This window comes from Cyprinodon tularosa, unplaced genomic scaffold (genome assembly GCF_016077235.1).
Source record: "Cyprinodon tularosa strain WSP-4 unplaced genomic scaffold, ASM1607723v1 ctg774, whole genome shotgun sequence".
NCBI classification, from domain to species: domain Eukaryota; kingdom Metazoa; phylum Chordata; class Actinopteri; order Cyprinodontiformes; family Cyprinodontidae; genus Cyprinodon; species Cyprinodon tularosa.
Window position 1 is genome coordinate 215,213 of NW_024039534.1, and position 19,930 is coordinate 235,142.

The 19,930-nt window shown below is 46.8% G+C and overlaps 1 protein-coding gene across 24 annotated transcripts in view; it reads left to right on the forward strand.

Annotated features, from left to right (window-relative positions):
* Positions 1-19,387, forward strand: part of pleca (plectin a) — a 154,195-nt gene extending 134,808 nt beyond the window's left edge. For all 24 annotated transcript variants that reach the window (XM_038270716.1, XM_038270719.1, XM_038270717.1 and 21 more), the window contains 7 exons: positions 161-299; positions 379-735; positions 819-902; positions 983-1,087; positions 2,090-2,188; positions 6,764-10,111; positions 11,217-19,387. In XM_038270716.1, the coding sequence (XP_038126644.1) occupies positions 161-299; positions 379-735; positions 819-902; positions 983-1,087; positions 2,090-2,188; positions 6,764-10,111; positions 11,217-17,396 (10,312 nt within the window). In that variant the 3' untranslated portion in view covers positions 17,397-19,387. The remainder of the gene's footprint in view (positions 1-160; positions 300-378; positions 736-818; positions 903-982; positions 1,088-2,089; positions 2,189-6,763; positions 10,112-11,216) is intronic.
* Positions 19,388-19,930: the final 543 nt, after the last annotated feature.

A 19,930-nucleotide genomic window follows, 5' to 3' on the forward strand; every position in this document is an offset into this window, starting at 1 on the left:
CGGCTATATTTACTGTGATCAGCGGGTAAAAAGTAGTTTGAATCTATTCTCACTGGAAAAACAATAATTAAAAAGTTTCTTAAATGAAGTGTACTCACCCACCAGCCTTCCCTCCCTGCCGACCGTCTGGGATTCTCTGAGCCGTGAACTTGTTTTCCAGGCTGAAGACCGTCGACGTGGTGATCCGGAACACTAACGATGCAGAGGACTCGCTGAAGAACTACGAGACCCGTCTGCGGGACGTCAGCAAGGTTCCTGCCGATGAGAAGGAGGTGGAGGAGCGGCGCGGCCAGCTGAAGGTAGCCGTCTGTTCGGCTGGCTGAGGAACGCCGTCTGTTCCCGCCTCCCGCTGACCGCCTCCCTCTCTTCCCTGAGCAGGCGATGCGGGCTGAAGCCGAGGCCGACCAGGCCGTCTTCGACCGGCTGCAGGACGAGCTCCGCAGGGCGACGGCCATCAGCGACAAGATGAGCAGGATCCACGGCGAGCGCGAAGGCGAGCTGGATCACTACCGGCAGCTGGTGAGCGGCCTCCTGGAGCGCTGGCAGGCTCTGTTCGCTCAGATCGACCTGCGGCTGCGGGAGCTGGACCTCCTGGGGCGCCGGATGAGGAGCTACAGGGAGAGCTACGAGTGGCTGATCCGATGGCTGGGAGAGGCGCGGCAGCGGCAGGAGAAGATCCAGTCTGTGCCCATCGGAGACGGGAAGGCTCTCAGGGAGCAGCTGGCAGAGGAGAAGGTAGTGAGCTTACCTAACTGACGGCCTGGGATGTTCTGCGAAGGTCCGATCGGAGCCTAACGTCAGTCTGTTGGTTCTTTCAGAAACTCTTGGAGGAAATTGAGAAAAATGAAAAAGAAGTCCAAAGCTGTCAGAAAAATGCCAAAGCGTACATCGATTCAGTGAAGGTAACAGCTGAGAGCTGCAGGTTTCCATGGGAACCAGGGTTCTTTCAGGTTCTGACGGGTTTGGACTCTGTGTTCTGAAGGATTACGAGCTGCTGGTCCTGACCTACCGAGCTCTGCAGGATCCCATGGCTTCTCCTCTGAAGAAACCCAGGATGGAGTGTGCTTCAGACGACATCATCCAGGAGGTTCGCAACCCCTCCTCCAGCTGCACCCTTCACACCTGCGCTGCAGTGGCCGCCATACCTCCTCCTCATCCTCCTCATCCTCATTCCAGTTACCACAAAAACTGATCTTTACTGACGATTTGAATTAGATTTTAATGCTTTATGTTCCCACAGATTGAATAAATGGGAACTTTAGTCAAACAGTAAAAAATAAAAAATAAACTTTAGTACAATGAGGAAGGGATGGATGGATGGATGGATGGATGGATGGATGGATGTTGGATGGATGGATGGATGGATGGATGGATGATGATGGATGGATGGATGGATGATGATGGATGGATGGATGATGGATGGATGGATGGATGGATGGATGGATGGATGGATGGATGGATGGATGATGGATGGATGGATGATGGATGGATGGATGGATGGATGATGGATGGATGGATGGATGGATGGATGGATGGATGGATGGATGATGGATGGATGGATGGATGGATGGATGGATGGATGGATGATGGATGGATGGATGGATGGATGGATGGATGATGGATGGATGGATGGATGGATGGATGGATGGATGGATGGATGATGGATGGATGGATGATGGATGGATGGATGATGGATGGATGGATGGATGGATGGATGGATGTTGGATGGATGATGGATGGATGGATGGATGGATGGATGGATGGATGGATGGATGGATGGATGATGGATGGATGGATGGATGGATGGATGGATGGATGGATGGATGATGGATGGATGGATGATGGATGGATGGATGGATGGATGGATGGATGGATGGATGATGGATGGATGATGGATGATGGATGGATGATGGATGGATGGATGGATGGATGGATGGATGGATGGACTGTAGTTGTTGTTCGACCATCGTTGGATCATCTCCTTCTGCTGATTTGGGTTCAAAGATCAGAAGCTTCTTCTGAGGCGATGAGCAGGAGAACCGGTCTGATCCGGATCTCTAACCCGCCGTCTGTCTCTGCCTGTCTGCAGTATGTGACCCTGAGAACCCGCTACAGCGAGCTGATGACGCTCACCAACCAGTACATCAGGTTCATCACAGACACACAGCGCCGCCTGGAGGACGACGAGGTGAGTCCGCCGCCGCCCGCCGCGCTCCTCCTCCTCCTCCTCCTCCACACGTAGGAGACAGGAAACGGTCTGCAGACGGTGATGAAGCAAAAACACCTTCATCCTGTTTTTCATCCCTGCTGCAGTAAAACCCGACGTCCTTCATTTAAAGCATGAAACCCAGTCAGGAACCAGGAAACCCAGTTTAATTTAGCTCCACCTGCTGGTCAGGAGGCTTCCCTCCTGCTTCCTGCCTCTCAGCCATTATTTGACCTTTTTCTTTGTTTCTAACTTTATCTTCTGTTTGGCTCCTCCTCTGAACGACTCGCATGGTGAAAACGTTCACATGAGTTTACCCCAAAGCTTCCAGGTATTTACCAACGCGCCCTCCCATCCCTGGCTCATTGCATCACTTCCTGTCTGTGCGAAGGAAGGTTCAAAGGTCTCAGGAATCATTCAGATCCAGCTTTAGTTTCAGCTGTTGGAAATCTCTGAATCAGAATTTCACTCGCGGGTATTTCAGGAGAAGAGTTTAAAACATTTGTACCCTTTCTGTAGCCTTCCCTGTTCCAGTACCGGTTAGCCGCTAAGCGTTAGCCGCTAAGCGTTAGCCGCTAAGCGTTAGCCTGCGTCATCCAGAACCGTGTTGGGTTTATGTCCGAGGTCACCACGCATCAGACTGAGCCTAAAGCTGCTTGAGGGGCAGTTCTGGAGCGTTTTGATGCACCCGTCCCACCGGCTGTGAAGCGATCCCTCAGCATGATGCTACCTCCTCCATGTTTTTCACCTGTTAGGTCAGAAGTCCTCGTTCTGTACAAGCATCTCAACAATTGTCCCGTCTGTTCAGAGGACGTCTGCTTTGTCCTTGTGGACTGCAGCGTGTTTAGGGTCTGGTTTGGATCCGGACCAGGATGATGTCACGCTGGGTTCTCTGAGGCCGGTGAACCTGGTCCTCCTAGGACCCACCTGGTTGGTCCACTTGGACCCTGATCCTGAACCCAGATCTTAGATAAAGCAGGCCGACAGTCGTCTTCCCAAACGTTTAGAACTGGGATTAAAAAAGGACAAAAGTCCAGATTCAAACACGATTAAAGTTTATCTGACCTCCATAACAGCGAATTTTTGTTGACCTTTGACCTCAATAATTAACAGGTTGAAGATTTAAATCCTTTTAATCTGATGCTTGAACCTGGAGGATAATTGGATGAAATCTGTTTAACTGGATGAACATTTTCTGATCTCTCAGGAATATCTTCATCGTTTTTAATTTCCTTCTATAAAATCTGCAGATGTTCTCGCTTTCAGGCTGGAACCAGAACCAGAACCAGAACCAGACAGTGAGGTTTGACTTTCTCCAACACTGCCGGCTTTTTACACGTTTTTACGTTCGCTCACTGATGAATTCTGCTGGTTGTGGTTGAAGCTCACAGCTCTAGACCTTCAGATGAATCATTCACACATCTGGATGCAGCAGAATTCACAGAAACATTTTATTTCTGCTAATCTGCAGCTAAATAAGGAACTAAATAAGTCGTTTTTTTTCTTCTTTTTACAATTAAAGAAGAGAATAAATGAGAAGCGGCGTTCAGCAGATACTTCCCAATAAATGATACGAACAGAGATAAACTAAATGAGATCGACACAAGGCAGTACTGATGATTAATTAAATCTCAGCTTTAAATCTATAAACATTTGATAGAGTAAAACTTTCTTTAAATCTCCTAACGAATAAAGTCTGAGATTAAAGATTTAGATTTAAGATGGATGGATGGATGGATGGATGGATGGATGGATGGATGGATGGATGGATGGATGGATGGATGGATGGATGGATGGATGGATGATAGATGGATGGATGGATGGATGGATGGATGGATGAATAAATGAATGGATGGATGATGGATGGATGGATGGATGATGGATGGATGGATGGATGGATGGATGGATGGATGGATGGATGGATGGATGATGGATGGATGATGGATGATGGATGGATGGATGGATGGATGGATGATGGATGGATTGATGTCATATAAATATAATATAGTTGAATCTAAAATCTTAAAATAGACGTAACGTTTGGATTTAAAAAAAAATGTTTCTATTTAGCTTTTTGCTCCTAAATCTTAGAACTAAAATTGAGGTCAGAAACGTGACGTTTTTAACCTTTGACCTTCATCCGTTCCTGACCTTTGACTCCATCTTGTTGGCGTTCCCTCCTGAACGATTTCTAGACCCTGAACCTTCCTGCTCCTCCTCAGCTTCATCTCCCACCTGCTGCATTCATGTTCTCAGTCAGTGTGGGATTTTTTTATTTCGTCTCTTTGCTGCATCACTTTTGCTCCAAAACCTTTTTTTGTTGTGATCCTCCTTTCAGACTGATGGATGTTTTCTAGATGTTTCTATGTTTGCATGCTGCTGAGTTCTTCCTCACAATTTCCTCTTTATTATTTTACTCTTTCAAAGGTTGATTTAAAGATTGAATAAACTAAAAGACAAAGATTTCTCTTTATATAAACGAGCTGTGAGACGTTTGCTTCATGTGAAACCAGCAATAAATGAAACCAGTTTCTGTTTTCTACCCAATGGAGGCTGAATGGAAATTTACAGAAAAAAAAACAAATATAAATGAAAGAGGATATAGTTCTCTATAGTTTTATAAAAAAAAAAATCCTCTCAGAATTAAACATGGGTTTATTATGAGTTAAATTTTTATACAACTTAATATTTGTATTAATCTAAGCAAATGATTAAATCCATCTCAGTTTTTGAATTTTCAAACATAGAATTTGACTTGTTTTACAAATTTCAATGTTTTTGATATTTTCCTGAATCCAGAACGCGTAAAATTATTACATTTACTGCAGGTTAAAGTCCTTTAATATTAAAATGTCAATTAAGATTATTTTATCTGAATTGTAAAATAACTGGGATAAAGAAATAATAGGATGGAAATTATCAAAACAGGATTTCATCATTTTTTTTTTTATTGTTACCAGATTCCTGGATTGATTTAAATCCAGGAATCTGGTAACAATAAGAAAAAAAAAACTCTGGAAAAAAATGTAAAATATTAAACATCATTAAATAATATTTTAACTAATAGACTGAAATAAAAGCACCGCTGTTCTTTCATTACAGTGGAAACCAATTAAAGCTACATGCATATAGAAATACTTATTCCAGTATTTCTCTCTCTGAATGTATATTTCTCTTTTATTGTATTATAATGTAGGTTATTTATACAAAAATAAATAAATCTTGAAATAAATAAAACTTAAGATAAATCATTAATGAATAAAATAATTCCTCTTGAGGTAAATAGATTAATCTTGATAAATAAATATATATTGCAATAATTAAATCATTAGATAAAACCAAAATAAATGAGTTTTATTAAATATGGAATCTTATTATTTGAACATTTAATAACCATCAATAACAGTTTTTTTATTTAGTTTTTAATAAACTGCTTCCATAATTGATGCCTTTAACATTCGGTATAGCTCCTGTCTCACCATGACGATTTAGACCAGCGAATGCCTGAAGTATGAAACATCAAAACGCCGGCATACGTTTGATAAGTTATGTTTTGTTTAAGTTATGAAGACGCTGAAACATGACATACGGCGAGAACGTCCCGATCTATGCCAGCGTACGTACGCTTATACTCGAGCTTCTACAGAAACTATGAGTAATGGAAGGTGGCTCACAGGAGGAAACCGTTAGTTCTCCTCCAGACTTCATCCCCATCATAAGGCCTGGTTATCATCCTGCAGCAGCGTGTTGCAGATATTTTTTTATTTATGCCCAATGTTGAAGCGTGGTCTGCGCTGTTATTCCACGCCACAACGCCAGAGGGCCAATCAGGAACTAGCTGTGGGTCTAGATACGGCCGAGGCGGTGAGGAAGTGGGGACGACAACGGAAGGACATGAGGGCCAAAAAGAGCGGGGATCCAGGTGGAAAAAGGGTCCCAGCGTTCTGGCGCACCTCGCTCTGCTAGCTGCTCCATCTTCACCAGTCGTTTTCCAATATGGCGGTCAGACAAACAGAACAAGCCGATAAGGAAACAAACAGGAAATACGCATAGAGTAGAGCGGATGTAGATCTGACCAATCAGAGCCCTCCTGTCTGCGCTCACCTATAATTTTTTAGAGGTGCAGCAGAGTGACTGCGGAAGGGGGCGGGGCATATCTGCGTTAACTGCGACGCATGCAGACGACCTGGTTTCTGAGCATAAAGCAGCCTATAGGGCAGCTAGGTTAATACTGCGATCAAAGAAATCTTTTTATGCAGACGGGGCGCCTGCAGGCGCATCGCTGCTCCTGTGGGGGGCAGCAATGTTCCTGAGAGAAGCAGCTTTAACTGACGCTTCGTAATGCCGTTACACTGCTGTACGTGATGCATAAGTTAGGCTGTCGTCGGACATAAGTTCTGAATGTTTTAGGAGATTCTGGGATGTCGGGCATAAACTGGCTAAATCATCATGGTGTGAAAGGGCCTTAAAACTCTAACTCCCAGCATGCTTTAGGTTATCTTCTGACCTGATCTAACAGCTCTAACCAGCTCTCCCGCTTTGCTTCCTCCAAAACAGAAAGCTTCAGAAAAACTAAAAGAAGAAGAAAGAAGAAAACTGGCAGAGGTTCAGGCTGAGCTGGAAAAGCAGAAGCAGCTGGCCGAGGCGCAGGCGAAGTCCGTGGCCAAAGCAGAGCAGGAGGCCCAAGAGCTGAAGCTGAAGATGAAGGAGGAGGCGGACAGGAGGCAGGATGTGGCCGTGGACTCGGAGAAGCAGAAGCAGAACATCCAGCAGGAGCTGCAGCAGCTGAGGAGCCTCTCTGAGCAGGAGATCAAGTCCAAGAGTCAGCAGCTCAAGGAGGCGTTGGACAGTCGGACCAAGATCGAGGAGGAGATCCACATCATCCGGATCCAGCTGGAAACGACGATGAAGCAGAAAAGCACGGCCGAGTCCGAGTTACAGAACCTCCGAGACAAAGCGGCAGAGGCGGAGAAGCTCCGGAAAGCAGCTCAGGACGAGGCGGAGAGGCTCCGCAAGCAGGTCGCAGAGGAGACCCAGAGGAAGAAAAACGCTGAAGATGAGCTGAAGCGCAAAGCTGAAGCCGAGAAGGAAGCGGCCAAGCAGAGGCAGAAAGCTCTGGAAGAGCTGCAGAAGTTTAAAATGCAGGCCGAGGAAGCAGAGAGGCGCGTGAAGCAGGCCGAGGAGGAGAAGCTGAGGCAGATCAAGGTGGTGGAGGAGGTGGCGCAGCAGAGCGCCGCCACCCACTTGCAGTCCGAAGCCAGGTCGTACAGCCGAAAGACGACAGAACTGGAGAACTCTCTGAGGAAAGAGCAGGGCACCGTCCTGCAGCTGCAGGAGGAGGCGGAGCGGCTCAGGAGGCAGCAGGAGCAGGCAGAGAAAGCCAGAGAGCTGGCAGAGCAGGAGCTGGAAACATGGAGGCAGAAAGCCAACGAGGCCCTCCGCCTCAGGCTGCAGGCGGAGGAGGAGGCCCAGAAGAAGAGCCAGGCTCAGGAGGAGGCGGAGCGGCAGAAGGTCGAAGCCGAACGAGACGCCAAGAGGAGAACGAAGGCGGAGGAGGCGGCGCTGAAGCAGAAAGAAAACGCTGAAAAAGAGCTGGAGAAGCAGAGGCAGTTCGCAGAGCAGATAGCGCAGCAAAAACTCTCCGCCGAGCAGGAATGCATCCGGCTGAAGTCCGACTTCGACCACGCTGAACAGCAGAGGGCGCTGCTGGACAGCGAGCTCCAGCGTCTGAAGAACGAAGTGAGCGCTGCAGAAAACCAGCGCAAGCAGCTGGAAGAGGAGCTGGCCAAAGTCCGCAGTGAAATGGACGCCCTGCTGCAGATGAAGGTCAAAGCGGAGAAGGAGACGCTGTCCAAGTCGGAAAAGAGCAAGCAGCTCTTGGAGTCCGAAGCTCTGAAGATGAAACAGCTAGCCGAGGAGGCCGCACGGCTCAGAGCGGTCGTTGAAGAGGCAAAGAAGCAGAGACAGATCGCAGAAGACGAGGCGGCGCAGCAGAGAGCGGAGGCCGAGAAGATCCTCAAGGAAAAGCTGGCCGCCATCAACGAGGCGACGCGATTGAAGACAGAGGCGGAGATCGCCCTGAAAGCCAAGGAGGCGGAGAACGAGAGACTGAAGCGCAAGGCGGAGGAGGAGGCGTATCAGAGGAAGCTCCTGGAGGACCAAGCTGCCCAGCACAAGCAGGAGATAGAGGAGAAGATCACCCAGCTGAAGGGCTCCTCTGACTCTGAGATGGAGAGGCAGAAAACTGTGGTGGAGGAAACTCTGAGGCAGAAGAAGGTGGTGGAGGAGGAAATTCACATCATCAGGATCAACTTTGAGAAAGCATCGAAGGAGAAGTCCGGCCTGGAGCTGGAGCTGAAGAAACTGAAGGAGGCGGCGGATCAGACGCAGCAGAGCAAACTAAAAGCTGAGGAGGAGGCGGAGAAACTGAAAAAACTGGCAGCAGAGGAGGAGAAGAAGAGAAAGGAAGCCGAGGAGAAGGTGAAGAGAATCGCTGCCGCAGAGGAAGAGGCGGCGCGGCAACGCAAAGCTGCTCAGGAGGAAGTGGAGCGACTCAAAAAGAAGGCGGAGGAAGCCAACAAGCAGAGGGACAACGCCGAGAAGGAGGCGGAGCGGCAGGCGGTCCTGGCCAAGGAGGCGGCGCAGAAATGCGGCGCTGCCGAGCAGAAAGCTCAGAATGTTCTCAGCAAGAACAAGGAGGACCTTCTGGCTCAGGAGAAGCTCCGAGATGAATTTAAAAACGCAAAGAAGCTCGCTGAGGCTGCCGAGAAGGACAAAGAGAAGGCGGAGAAAGAGGCAGCGCTGCTTCGACAGAAAGCCGAGGAGGCCGAGAGGCAGAGAAAAACTGCTGAGGACGAAGCCGCTAAACGGGCCGCCGCTCAACAGGAAGCAGAAAGACTGAGGAAGGAGGCAGAGGAAGAGGCATCGAGGCGAGCCGCCGCCGAGGCAGCCGCGCTGAAGCAGAAGCAGCAGGCGGACGCAGAGATGGCCAAACACAAGAAAGAGGCCGAAAAGGCACTGAAGCAGAAATCCCAGGTGGAGAAGGAACTTTCAGCCGTCAAGCTGCAGCTGGAGGAAACAGACAAGCAGAGAGAAGTGCTGGAGGCGGAGCTTCAGAGAGTCAAAGGAGAAGTCCACGATGCCGTCAAACAGAAAGCTCAGGTGGAGGAAGAGCTTTCCAAAGTAAAGAATCAGATGGATGAGCTCCTCAAAGTCAAACTCAAGATCGAGGAGCAAAACCGTCTCCTCATGCAGAAAGACAAGGACAGCACCCAGAAGTTACTCCAGGAGGAGGCCGAGAAGATGAAGAACCTGGCAGCAGAAGCAGCCCGGCTCTCTGTGGAGGCTGAGGAGGCGGCCAGGCAGAGACAGATGGCGGAGGCAGATTTGGCTGAGCAGAGAGCGCTAGCTGAGAAGATGCTGAAGGAGAAAATGCAGGCCATCCAGGAGGCAACGAGACTGAAGGCTGAAGCAGAGGAGCTCCAGAAACTCAAGGAGCAGGCTCAGGAGAAGGCACAACAACTGCAGCAGGACAAACGCCAGATCCAGCAGCGCCTTGAGAAGGACACAGAGGACTTCCAGAAATCTCTAGAGGTGGAGCGCACCAGGCACCGGGAAGCTTCTGCTGAGGCAGAGAAGCTGAAGCTCAGAGTCAAGGAGCTCAGCGAGGCTCGGTCCAAAGCCGAAGACGAGGCCAAGAAGTTTAAAAAGCAGGCAGAAGAAGCTAAAGGCCGTCTCCAGGACACAGAGATACAGGTGAAGGAAACCGTTGTGCAGAAACTGGAGACTCAGAGGCTGCAGAGCAGCAGGGAAGCTGATGATCTGAAAAAAGCAATAGCGGAGCTGGAGGAAGAGAAGAAGAAGCTGAGGAAAGATGCCGAGGAGCTTCAGAGGAAGACTCAACAGGTACAGTCAACAGAAGGAACGACACAGTCCGGTTTAACCCTCACGTTAGCATGCTTTAGCATATTTTATTCATGATCTTATTTTCATAATAGTTAAAAAGGAAATTTCATCTAGTAACCGATTTGGGCTAACAAACAGACAGAATAGCAAATCTAAAAGCCTTTACCATCAGCCCATTTTTGGTTTCTCCCGAATGGGAAGCCGTGTCAGTTCCTCACTCAAAGCAGGACTAATGCTACGTTCACACCGAACGCCATCAAAGAAGCTTCTGTTGCTTTATTTCTGAAGCTTTTCCACATTAAGGTCAGACGTCCAGTAAAGTGAGTCCAGATGCTTCTGCTGCTCCTGTGTTCAATGCCAGAGAGCAGCTATGCTATATTAGCTGTGATCAGCGGGTAGAAAGTAGTTAGAATCTATTTTTAAGTGAGAAATTCCTCCTGAAAACATTATGATCCTGCCTTTGAATATTATTTCGCTATCGGAGGAGCATGAAACCCCTGTACACCGGCGGAGTGCTGTCACTGGGAATCCCCAGCAGCAGCTGCCTCAGGCCCGCTCGCCTCTTGGGGGTTTTCCCCTCCTGTTGATGGCGACTGTTAGCTCTTTTGATGGACGTAATCCAAACTGCAGGCACCAAGAAATAAACGCGAACATATTCTGTCGGCAGGTTTCTACATTTGAAGTTAATTTAGGCGTTAACAAACTGTTTCAGAGAAGTGATCATAGCGCTCTGCATCAGCAGTGCTGCGTCTGACTCCCTGCCAGCTCCCAGATTAGCTCCTCTGATTGGTTGATGTGGGGCGTCCAGCAGCTGAAGGTCAATTTTTCCAACTCCATCCATCCGTCCCGCACCTCAAACGCGCAGCAGGATCTTTTGTTGCTCCTTGATGCACGTCAATTATGTAAACCTGCTGCTTCAATTGCGTGCGGAGTGAACGAAGCATTAGACCCTCAGGGTAGTACTCTGATTTTTTTTTACATTGAGCCCTTATAGTGATTAGCTATGAAAGCTACAACTTTTTTAACCAATTTGTTAAATATTTGATCCCTCTCTTTCTGAAAGTTGTGCCTATAACTAAGAGGTTATACCCCTTCTCTCCCACAGATGGCGACTGCCCAACAGGAGCAGATTGAGCAACAGAAGGTCCTACTTGAACAAACGTTCCTCTCTGAGAAGGAGCTGCTACTGAAAAGAGAAAAAGCCGTGGAAGAGGAGAAAACAAAGCTGGAGAAACAGTATGAGGAGGAAGTAAAGAAGGCAAAGGCATTTAAAGAAGAACAAGAGCGGCAGCTCACACTCATGGAGGAGGAGAGGAAGAAGCTGCAGGCCATAATGGACGAGGCTGTGAAGAAGCAGAAGGAGGCTGAAGCAGAGGTGAAAAACAAAAAGAAGGAGATGGAGGAGCTTGAAAAGAAGAGACTGGAGCAAGAAAAACTCTTGGAAGAGGAGAACAAAAAGCTCAGAGAGAAACTGCAGAGTTTGGAGGTTGCTCCTAAAAAGGGTACGTCCAAAACAAAGGAAATAGAAGTTCAGACTGAACAAGTTCAGGAGGAACAGCTGGGAACCACCAGGAAAGTTCTCAACGGCTCAGTGGAAGTGGACGGGGTGAAGAAAGATGGCGGATCCCCATTTGCATTTGACGGAATGAGAGAGAAGGTTCCAGCAGAGAGACTTCTGGACATTGGTGTCCTGAGCAAGAAGGACATGGACAAACTGAAAAAAGGCAAAGTCACAGTGCAGGAGCTTATGAAGACCGACAAAGTCAGATCGTGTCTCAAAGGCCAGAGCTGCATCGGAGGCATCCTGACTCCATCCAAAGAAAAAACGAGTGTCTACAAAGCCATGACTGAGAACAAGATCACCCCGGAGGCTGCTGCAATGCTTCTGGAAGCTCAAGCAGCTTCAGGCTACATTGTTGATCCAGTGAAGGACAAACTTCTCTCTGTAGACGAGGCTGTTAAGGAGGAGTTAGTTGGACCTGAACTCCATGAACGTCTCCTTTCTGCTGAGCGAGCGGCCACTGGCTTCAGAGATCCATACACCGGAGCTCGAATCTCTGTGTTTGAGGCCATGAAGAAGGGCCTAATGGATAAAGAGCAGGCCACCAAATTCCTGGACGTGCAGCTTGCAACGGGTGGAATCGTTGATCCCATCAACAGTCACAGAGTCCCACTCCAGACGGCTTACAAGCAGGGGCAGTTTGATGCAGACATGAACAAGAAACTCACAGATCCCAGTGACGAGTCCAAGTTGTTCATTGATCCCAGCACTCAGGAGCCACTCACATATAAACAGCTGCTGGAGAAGTGTACCAAAGACCCAGAAACGGGCCTGCTGATTTTACCGGTTACAGCGCAAGCTGGTCAGAGAGAGAGAACATACACGGATATGGAGACCAAAGAGGTGTTCAGCAGCTCCAATGTCAACGTTCCGTTTGGAAAGTTTAAAGGAAAAACTGTCACCATCTGGGAAGTGATCAATTCCGAGTATTTCACTGAGGAACAGAGAAGAGAGCTGATCCGGCAGTACAAGACTGGTAAGATCACCGTGGAGAAAGTCATCAAAATCGTCATCACTGTGGTTGAAGACAAGGAGAAGGAAAGCGGAAACCTCTTCAAGGGTTTGAGGGCTCCAGTGACCGCCAATGAGCTCCTGGAGTCTAAGATCATAAATAAAGACTTGTTCAACAAACTGAGCAATGGGAAGATCTCAGTCAAAGAGGTTTCTGAGATGGATGCTGTAAAGAAGGCCCTGCAGGGTACCCCCAGCATCGCAGGTCTCCTGAACGAACCAACTAAAGAGAAGATGCCTTTCTATCAAGCCTTGAAGAAAGAACTACTGTCCCCAGAGACAGCTGTGAATCTTCTGGAAGCTCAGGCAGCAACAGGATTTCTGATCGACCCTGTGAAAAACGAACGCATGCCTGTTGACCAAGCTGTTAAATCGGGTCTCGTTGGTCCAGAGCTGCATGAGCGTCTCCTGTCAGCAGAGCAAGCTGTCAGCGGCTACAAAGATCCCTACACGGGGAAAAAGGTGTCCCTTTTTGAAGCCATGAGCAAAGGCCTCGTAAAAAAAGACCAAGGAATCCGTCTGCTGGAAGCCCAAATTTCAACGGGCGGAGTTATAGATCCTGTTAAAAGCTGTCGCGTCCCCAATGAAGTCGCCTACAAAAGAGGATACTTTGATGAAGAAATCAACAAGACCTTGAACCAAAGCACAGATGAGACAAAACTGTTTTATGATCCCAACTCACAGCAGGAAACCACCTATGCACAACTTATGGATCAATGTGTCAGAGACAAAGAGACCGGACTGCCATTACTTCCCCTTTCAAAGAAGGCTCCAAAGCCGAAAGAGGACAAACAAATAACTGAGGCCAAAACCAAAGAGGCTCTAAACGAGAAGACAATGGAGCTGGAATATGGACCTTTCAAAGGAAGAAAAGTCACAGTTTGGGAGATCATAAACTCTGAATACATCACAGAGGAACAGAGAATAGAACTGATCCGACAGTATAGAATGGGACTGATAACAATCGAGAAGCTGATTAAGATTGTGATTACGACGGTTGATGAAAAAGAGGAAAAACCAAAGGAAGAAGCTTGTTTTGAAGGCCTGAGAGAACGGGTCAGTGCCAGCTCACTTCTTGATTCCAACATTATTGACAAGGCCACATTTGAGCAACTTCAGCAGGGCAAAAAGGCCCCCAAAGACATCAGCCAAACTGATAAAGTCAGAAAGTACCTGCATGGCTCGGACCGCATCGATGGCATCACCATGGAAGACTCTGATGAGAAGCTGAGCATATATGAAGCAATGAAAAGGAAGGTCTTACAGCATAACACTGGACTGGAACTTCTTGAGGCCCAAGCTGGGACTGGTTTTATAACTGATCCAGTGAAAAATGAGAAATACTCTGTGGATGATGCTGTTAAGGCTGGAGTCGTTGGCCCCGAGCTTCACGAGAAACTTCTGTCTGCTGAAAAGGCAGTGACAGGATACAAAGATCCATACACTGGCAGTAAGATTTCCCTGTTCCAAGCCATGAAGAAAGCTCTGGTGTTGAGAGAGCACGCTATTCCTATTCTAGAAGCTCAGATGACAACTGGTGGAATCATCGATCCAGTCAGCAGCCATCGTGTTCCTGTTGACGTTGCCGTCCAGCGTGGCATCCTCAGTAAAGAAATGTTAAAATCATTCAACGAACCGACAGGTGATATTAAGGGCTTCACCAACCCGGGCACCAATGAAAGGGTAACCTACAAACAGCTGCTGGAGGCATGCATTCGAGATCCCAACACAGGTCTGTGCTACCTGCCATTGCCAAAGGGTGAAGCTCCTGCAACGACTGAGAAGTCCTACGAGTACACAGAGGAGCAAACTCAAAAAGATCTAGCAAACACTCCTATTGAAATCCCACATCAGAGCTTTGCAGGAAGAACCATGACCATTTGGGACGTCATGAACTCAAACATGCTCCCTGAAAGCGAGAGACAGCGGCTGCTAGAACAGTATCGCTTGGGACAAATCACCAAGGAAAGGATGCTCATCATCATCATCGAAATCATTGAACAAAGAGAGACTCTAAAGCTGGAGCAGGGCATGTCGTGTGATGTGATCAGGAGAAGAGTCACTATCGAGGAGCTGTACAGCGCTCGAATTATTGACCTTCACACATACAACCTCCTGAAGCAGGAGAAGATGAGTATCCGAGAGGTGATGGAGATGCCATCGGTCAAGCAGTACCTCTTTGGGACAGGTTGCATTGCAGGGATTTTATCAGACAGTCCTCCTAAAATCAGCATTTACCAGGCTATGAAGAATGGCAAAGTTAAGCTTGAAGTTGCTTTGAAACTTCTCGAGGCCCAGGCAGCAACGGGATTCATGATTGATCCAGTGAAAGACGAGCTCCTAACAGTTGATGAAGCTGTACGTAAGGGCCTTGTTGGCCCTGAGCTCCATGACAAACTCCTCTCAGCTGAGCGTGCGGTAACAGGATACAGGGATCCATACAGTGGGAAGGTGATTTCTCTCTTCCAGGCCATGAAAAAAGGCCTGGTTCCTGAAGATTATGCCTTAAGGCTTCTGGAGGCACAGAATGCCACTGGAGGTCTGATGGATCCTGAATACTACTTCCACCTTCCTGTAGATGTTGCAATGCAGCGCGGATACATTAATAAGGAAACGCTTGACCGGATAACCGAACCTACGGCGGATGTTAGAGGTTACATCGACCCAGCGACCGATGAGGAACAGACCTATGCACAGCTGCTGAAGAGATGCAGGGTTGATAAAGAAAGTGGAATGCGGTTGCTGTCCCTGGCCGGCAGTCAGCTCTTCAAGGGTCTCAGAAGACAAATCACTGCAGACGAGCTCCTTCGTTCACAAATTATTGACCAAAAGACCTACAACGATCTCACTGATGGCCTCATCACAGTGGAGGAGATCAGCAGAGGACTGAAGAAGTACCTTGAGGGCACCAGCTGTATAGCAGGTGTGTATGTCGAGTCTACCAAAGATCGCCTTTCTATCTACCAAGCAATGAAAAAGAACATGATCCGGCCAGGAACAGCCTTTGAGCTGCTTGAGGCTCAAGCTGCCACAGGATACATCATCGACCCCATCAAGAACCTCAAACTGAATGTCACAGAAGCTGTTAAGTTGGGTGTCGTTGGCCCAGAATTTAAAGACAAACTCCTCTCAGCTGAACGAGCAGTCACAGGCTACAGAGACCCTTACTCTGGACAGATTGTCTCGCTTTTCCAGGCGATGAAAAAGGATCTCATTCTAAAAGACCACGGCATTCGGCTGCTTGAGGCCCAGATCGCCACTGGGGGGATTATCGATCCCCAGGGGAGTTACCGTTTGCCAGTGGAGACGGCATATGAGCGTGGCCTTTTTGACGAGGAAATGAATACGATCCTCACAGATCCCTCAGATGACACAAAGGGCTTCTTTGACCCAAACACAGAGGAAAACCTCACCTACCTGCAACTGATGGAGAGGTGTATGACAGATCCAGAAACAGGCTTTCGTCTGCTGCTGATGAAGGAGAAGAAACATGAGAGGAAGACGTCGTCCAAGTCTTCGGTTCGTAAGCGAAGGGTTGTCATCGTTGATCCAGAGTCTGGCAAGGAGATGTCTGTGTATGAAGCATATCAGAAAGGTCTGATTGATCACCAGACATACATAGAGCTCTCAGAGCAGGAGTGCGAATGGGAGGAGATAACGATAACTTCATCTGATGGAGTGGTAAAGTCCATGATCATCGACAGAAGGTCCGGACGGCAGTATGACATTGATGATGCAATCTCAAAAGGCCTGATAGATAAGTCTGCACTGGATCAGTACCGAGCAGGATCCCTGTCCATTACAGAGTTTGCAGACATGCTTTCTGGAAACATGAGTGGAAGCAGATCACGTTCCTCCTCCTTTGGCTCCTCCTCCTCCTATACCTCAAGCCCAGTACCTTCCATTAAAACACCAGCAACCACCTGGAATGACCCATCTGAGGAAACTGGGCCTGTAGCTGGAATATTAGACACAGACACACTGGAAAAGGTTTCTGTCACCGAGGCCATTCACCGAAACCTGGTTGACAACATAACAGGTCAACGGTTACTGGAAGCTCAGGCCTGCACTGGGGGGATTATTGACCCAAACACAGGAGAGAAGTTCTCTGTAGCTGATGCGATGAATAAAGGACTTGTGGATAAAATCATGGTGGACCGCATCAGTTTAGCCCAGAAGGCGTACAATGGATTTGAGGATCCCAGAACTAAAACCAGAATGTCTGCTGCCCAAGCCCTGAAGAAAGGATGGCTTTACTACGAAGCCGGACAGCGGTTCCTTGAGGTCCAGTATCTTACTGGTGGGCTTATTGAGCCAGATGCCTCAGGCAGAGTCTCCATTGATGAGGCTATGAAGAAGGGCACCTTAGACACCCGCACAGCCCAGAAGTTAAGAGATGTCAGCGCATATTCAAAATACCTCACCTGCCCAAAAACCAAGCTCAAGATCTCCTACAAGGATGCCATGGAAAGAAGCATGATTGAGGAAGGAACCGGTCTGCGGCTGCTCGAAGCATCGTCTCAGTCCACCAAAGGCCTTTACAGCCCGTACAGCATCAGCGGTTCTGGCTCTGCTACCGGATCACGATCCGGTTCCAGAACCGGTTCCAGATCAGGCTCCAGGAGAGGCAGCTTTGATGCCACGGGATCCAGTTTCACAACGACCTTCTCGTCGTCCTCCTACGGTTCTCCGAGCTATAGCCGGCGCTACTGAGGACGGATGTGCTTTAAAATCACAACGCTCACCAGATGCCTACTTCCCTGTGGAATAATAACTTCTTTTATTGTGTTCTGCATGGGGTTGTTACAACACTTGCAATTTTTTTTATTTTTTACCAGCTTATTTTTTTTTTGTTTATTGTATATTTGACTCCTCATTAGATTCATGATCATGTACTGTAAGCAGTACAATTGTCTTGGTTTGACTTTTTTTAATATTCATTTTAAGATACGTATTTAGTCTTCCACAAACATACAATCATTTCCCAAAACCTACTGTCGGACTGTTAACCCAACCAAATCGGATGTACAAACTAAGGTTTCTGTCCATGTGTATATTTCTGAAAAGTCAAGAGAAAACTCTTCTCTGCAGAGCAGAATATGGAGTCAATGGATAGTCTGCTTAAAGGATGCAAAGCTTCAATATCTTTCCTCTCCTGGGCTTCACTGCCATATTTACTCTGAAATGCATAAACTCAGCTTCATCACCAGGTTCTGAGCGCTGCAGTTAGAGCGACGTGTGCACACAGTGCAACAGGCACCAAGCAAGGAACATCTGCCTGTTTGACTCGGATTGTCTAAATTCCTGCTTATCGTGGAGGCACAGAGAGCCGATTATAAAGAGAAACTTTGGATTTAGTTTGATATCCGATTTCGAGGATCGAGTGTGTTGAATATCTGTGTGCGCTACTCGGACTCGTCTATCCGGGAGCCAAACGTGTAAAAGAGGGATATGAAGCTAACTAGAGGGAAACGCGCTGCCTTGGTAATTTGTGCAGTTTTGTGCTGAACGCCCTAAAAAGAAAAGGCGACGACGGAGCTACTACGATAGGAACTACTCTGGTAGCTACTTCGGTCAGTCAGTTACAGAAAGAACTCTATGTAACTCGCGTTCCCACCATGCTTCTGTGTTTTCGTCTGAGAGAAAGAAGAAGAATCCTAGTTTGCGTTGTCACTACCCGATCCGTCCCGGAAGCACGATCCGTCCTGCGTAAACAGAATAACTTCTGGGTAGGCGAATACTTAGTTTTTCTTACTTTTTTATTATTTTGTCCTTTTCGTGCCGGAGGGCTACCCACCTCTCCCCATTTATATCACGGTCTAACAGTTACTTTGTTCACCTGAAACTGACCTTTTTTCAGTTTTGTTATCGATCAGGTAAAACTTCATTGGTCATTAGACACGCTAACGCTACAGATGCTCCAGACTCGGCACACTGACGCTGCGGGATGTTGTTATCGTTGTCTGTTTGACATCATGTGGCAACGTTCAGCCAATCATGTAGCGTAACGTCACTGGCAGGAAGCAGGACCAGAGCAGATCTGGTAGCTACGGCGGCTTTAAAACGCCACATCGCTGAAACACCAGCGCTGCTCTGCTGCTCGGTTCGGTCGCGTTGCTCTAAAAATCTGCAGAAGACTCTTTGAGCTTTGGTTGTTCAGAGAAGCATCCAACTGATGCATGACTCAAAGCTCAGCTAAAAAACAGCTTCCAGCCGTAAAAACCCTGCTGGTTACAGACGTCAGGCCTTCTTTAGCCCAGGTTAACGTCACTCACTCACAGTTTTAATCCCTAGACTTCGTATTCAGACTGTAGGGATGATAAATGAACAGCAGGAAAAGCCATAAGTTAAAATTTTTTGAGGAAGATCTTTAAGCTTTGCAGCACATCCAGTATTTGTATTCGACACTAAATGTACTTATTTCATGTTAAATCTTCTTTGTAAAGCAGCCCATTGATCTATATCTCATTTTATTTTCATATTCTATATTTCTGCTTCGCATGATTTACTAACATATAATAGAAGCAGCAGGTATTATATCCTTCCAAGCTTATTTTTTGCTGTTTCTAGAGGCTTGAAGGATTGTATCTTAGTGAGGGTTCATCAAGCCTCGTTTGGTGTATTTATAAAAATAAAAATGGGTTGTGGAAGTTTGTTGTTACACCTTAAGCCTGTAAATAAACACAGAAACTAAAAAGAAAAAAGTGTCTTTTTGTTTTTATTACTTTTTATTATCAGCTGTCGTTATCAGATCAAGATGAATGCCTGCTGTAAAACAAAACGTGTTTTTTATAATTGAAATATACTCAGAAAATACAACAAAACACATAATCATCAACATTTTTTTTTGTTTAATTTGTAATTTGTTTAGTCATTTATTTTAAGATGGATACTTTATTAATTCATTTAAAACACTTAAACTATTTATGACATAAGAGTGTTTTATTTGTGACACTTTTTCATGTAAACAATTACACTAAAAAATTATCTTGAAAATTTATTTTGATATAAAAACAAGATAGAAATAATTAAAGCTAAATGAATGAATAAAGTTTTAAGTAAAGAAATGCATAAAGTTAAGATTTTTTTTTTTATAGAAAATGTTTTATTAAATAACAGAGGTGTTAAAACTATTCATGTTTATTCCTCTAGAATAAATCCTGCTGTTTAAAAACACTTTGGTAGAAGTTAGAGGATCGACTTCAGTTTTTTACTCCAGTAAAATGTAAAAGTAGCATTTTAAAAAA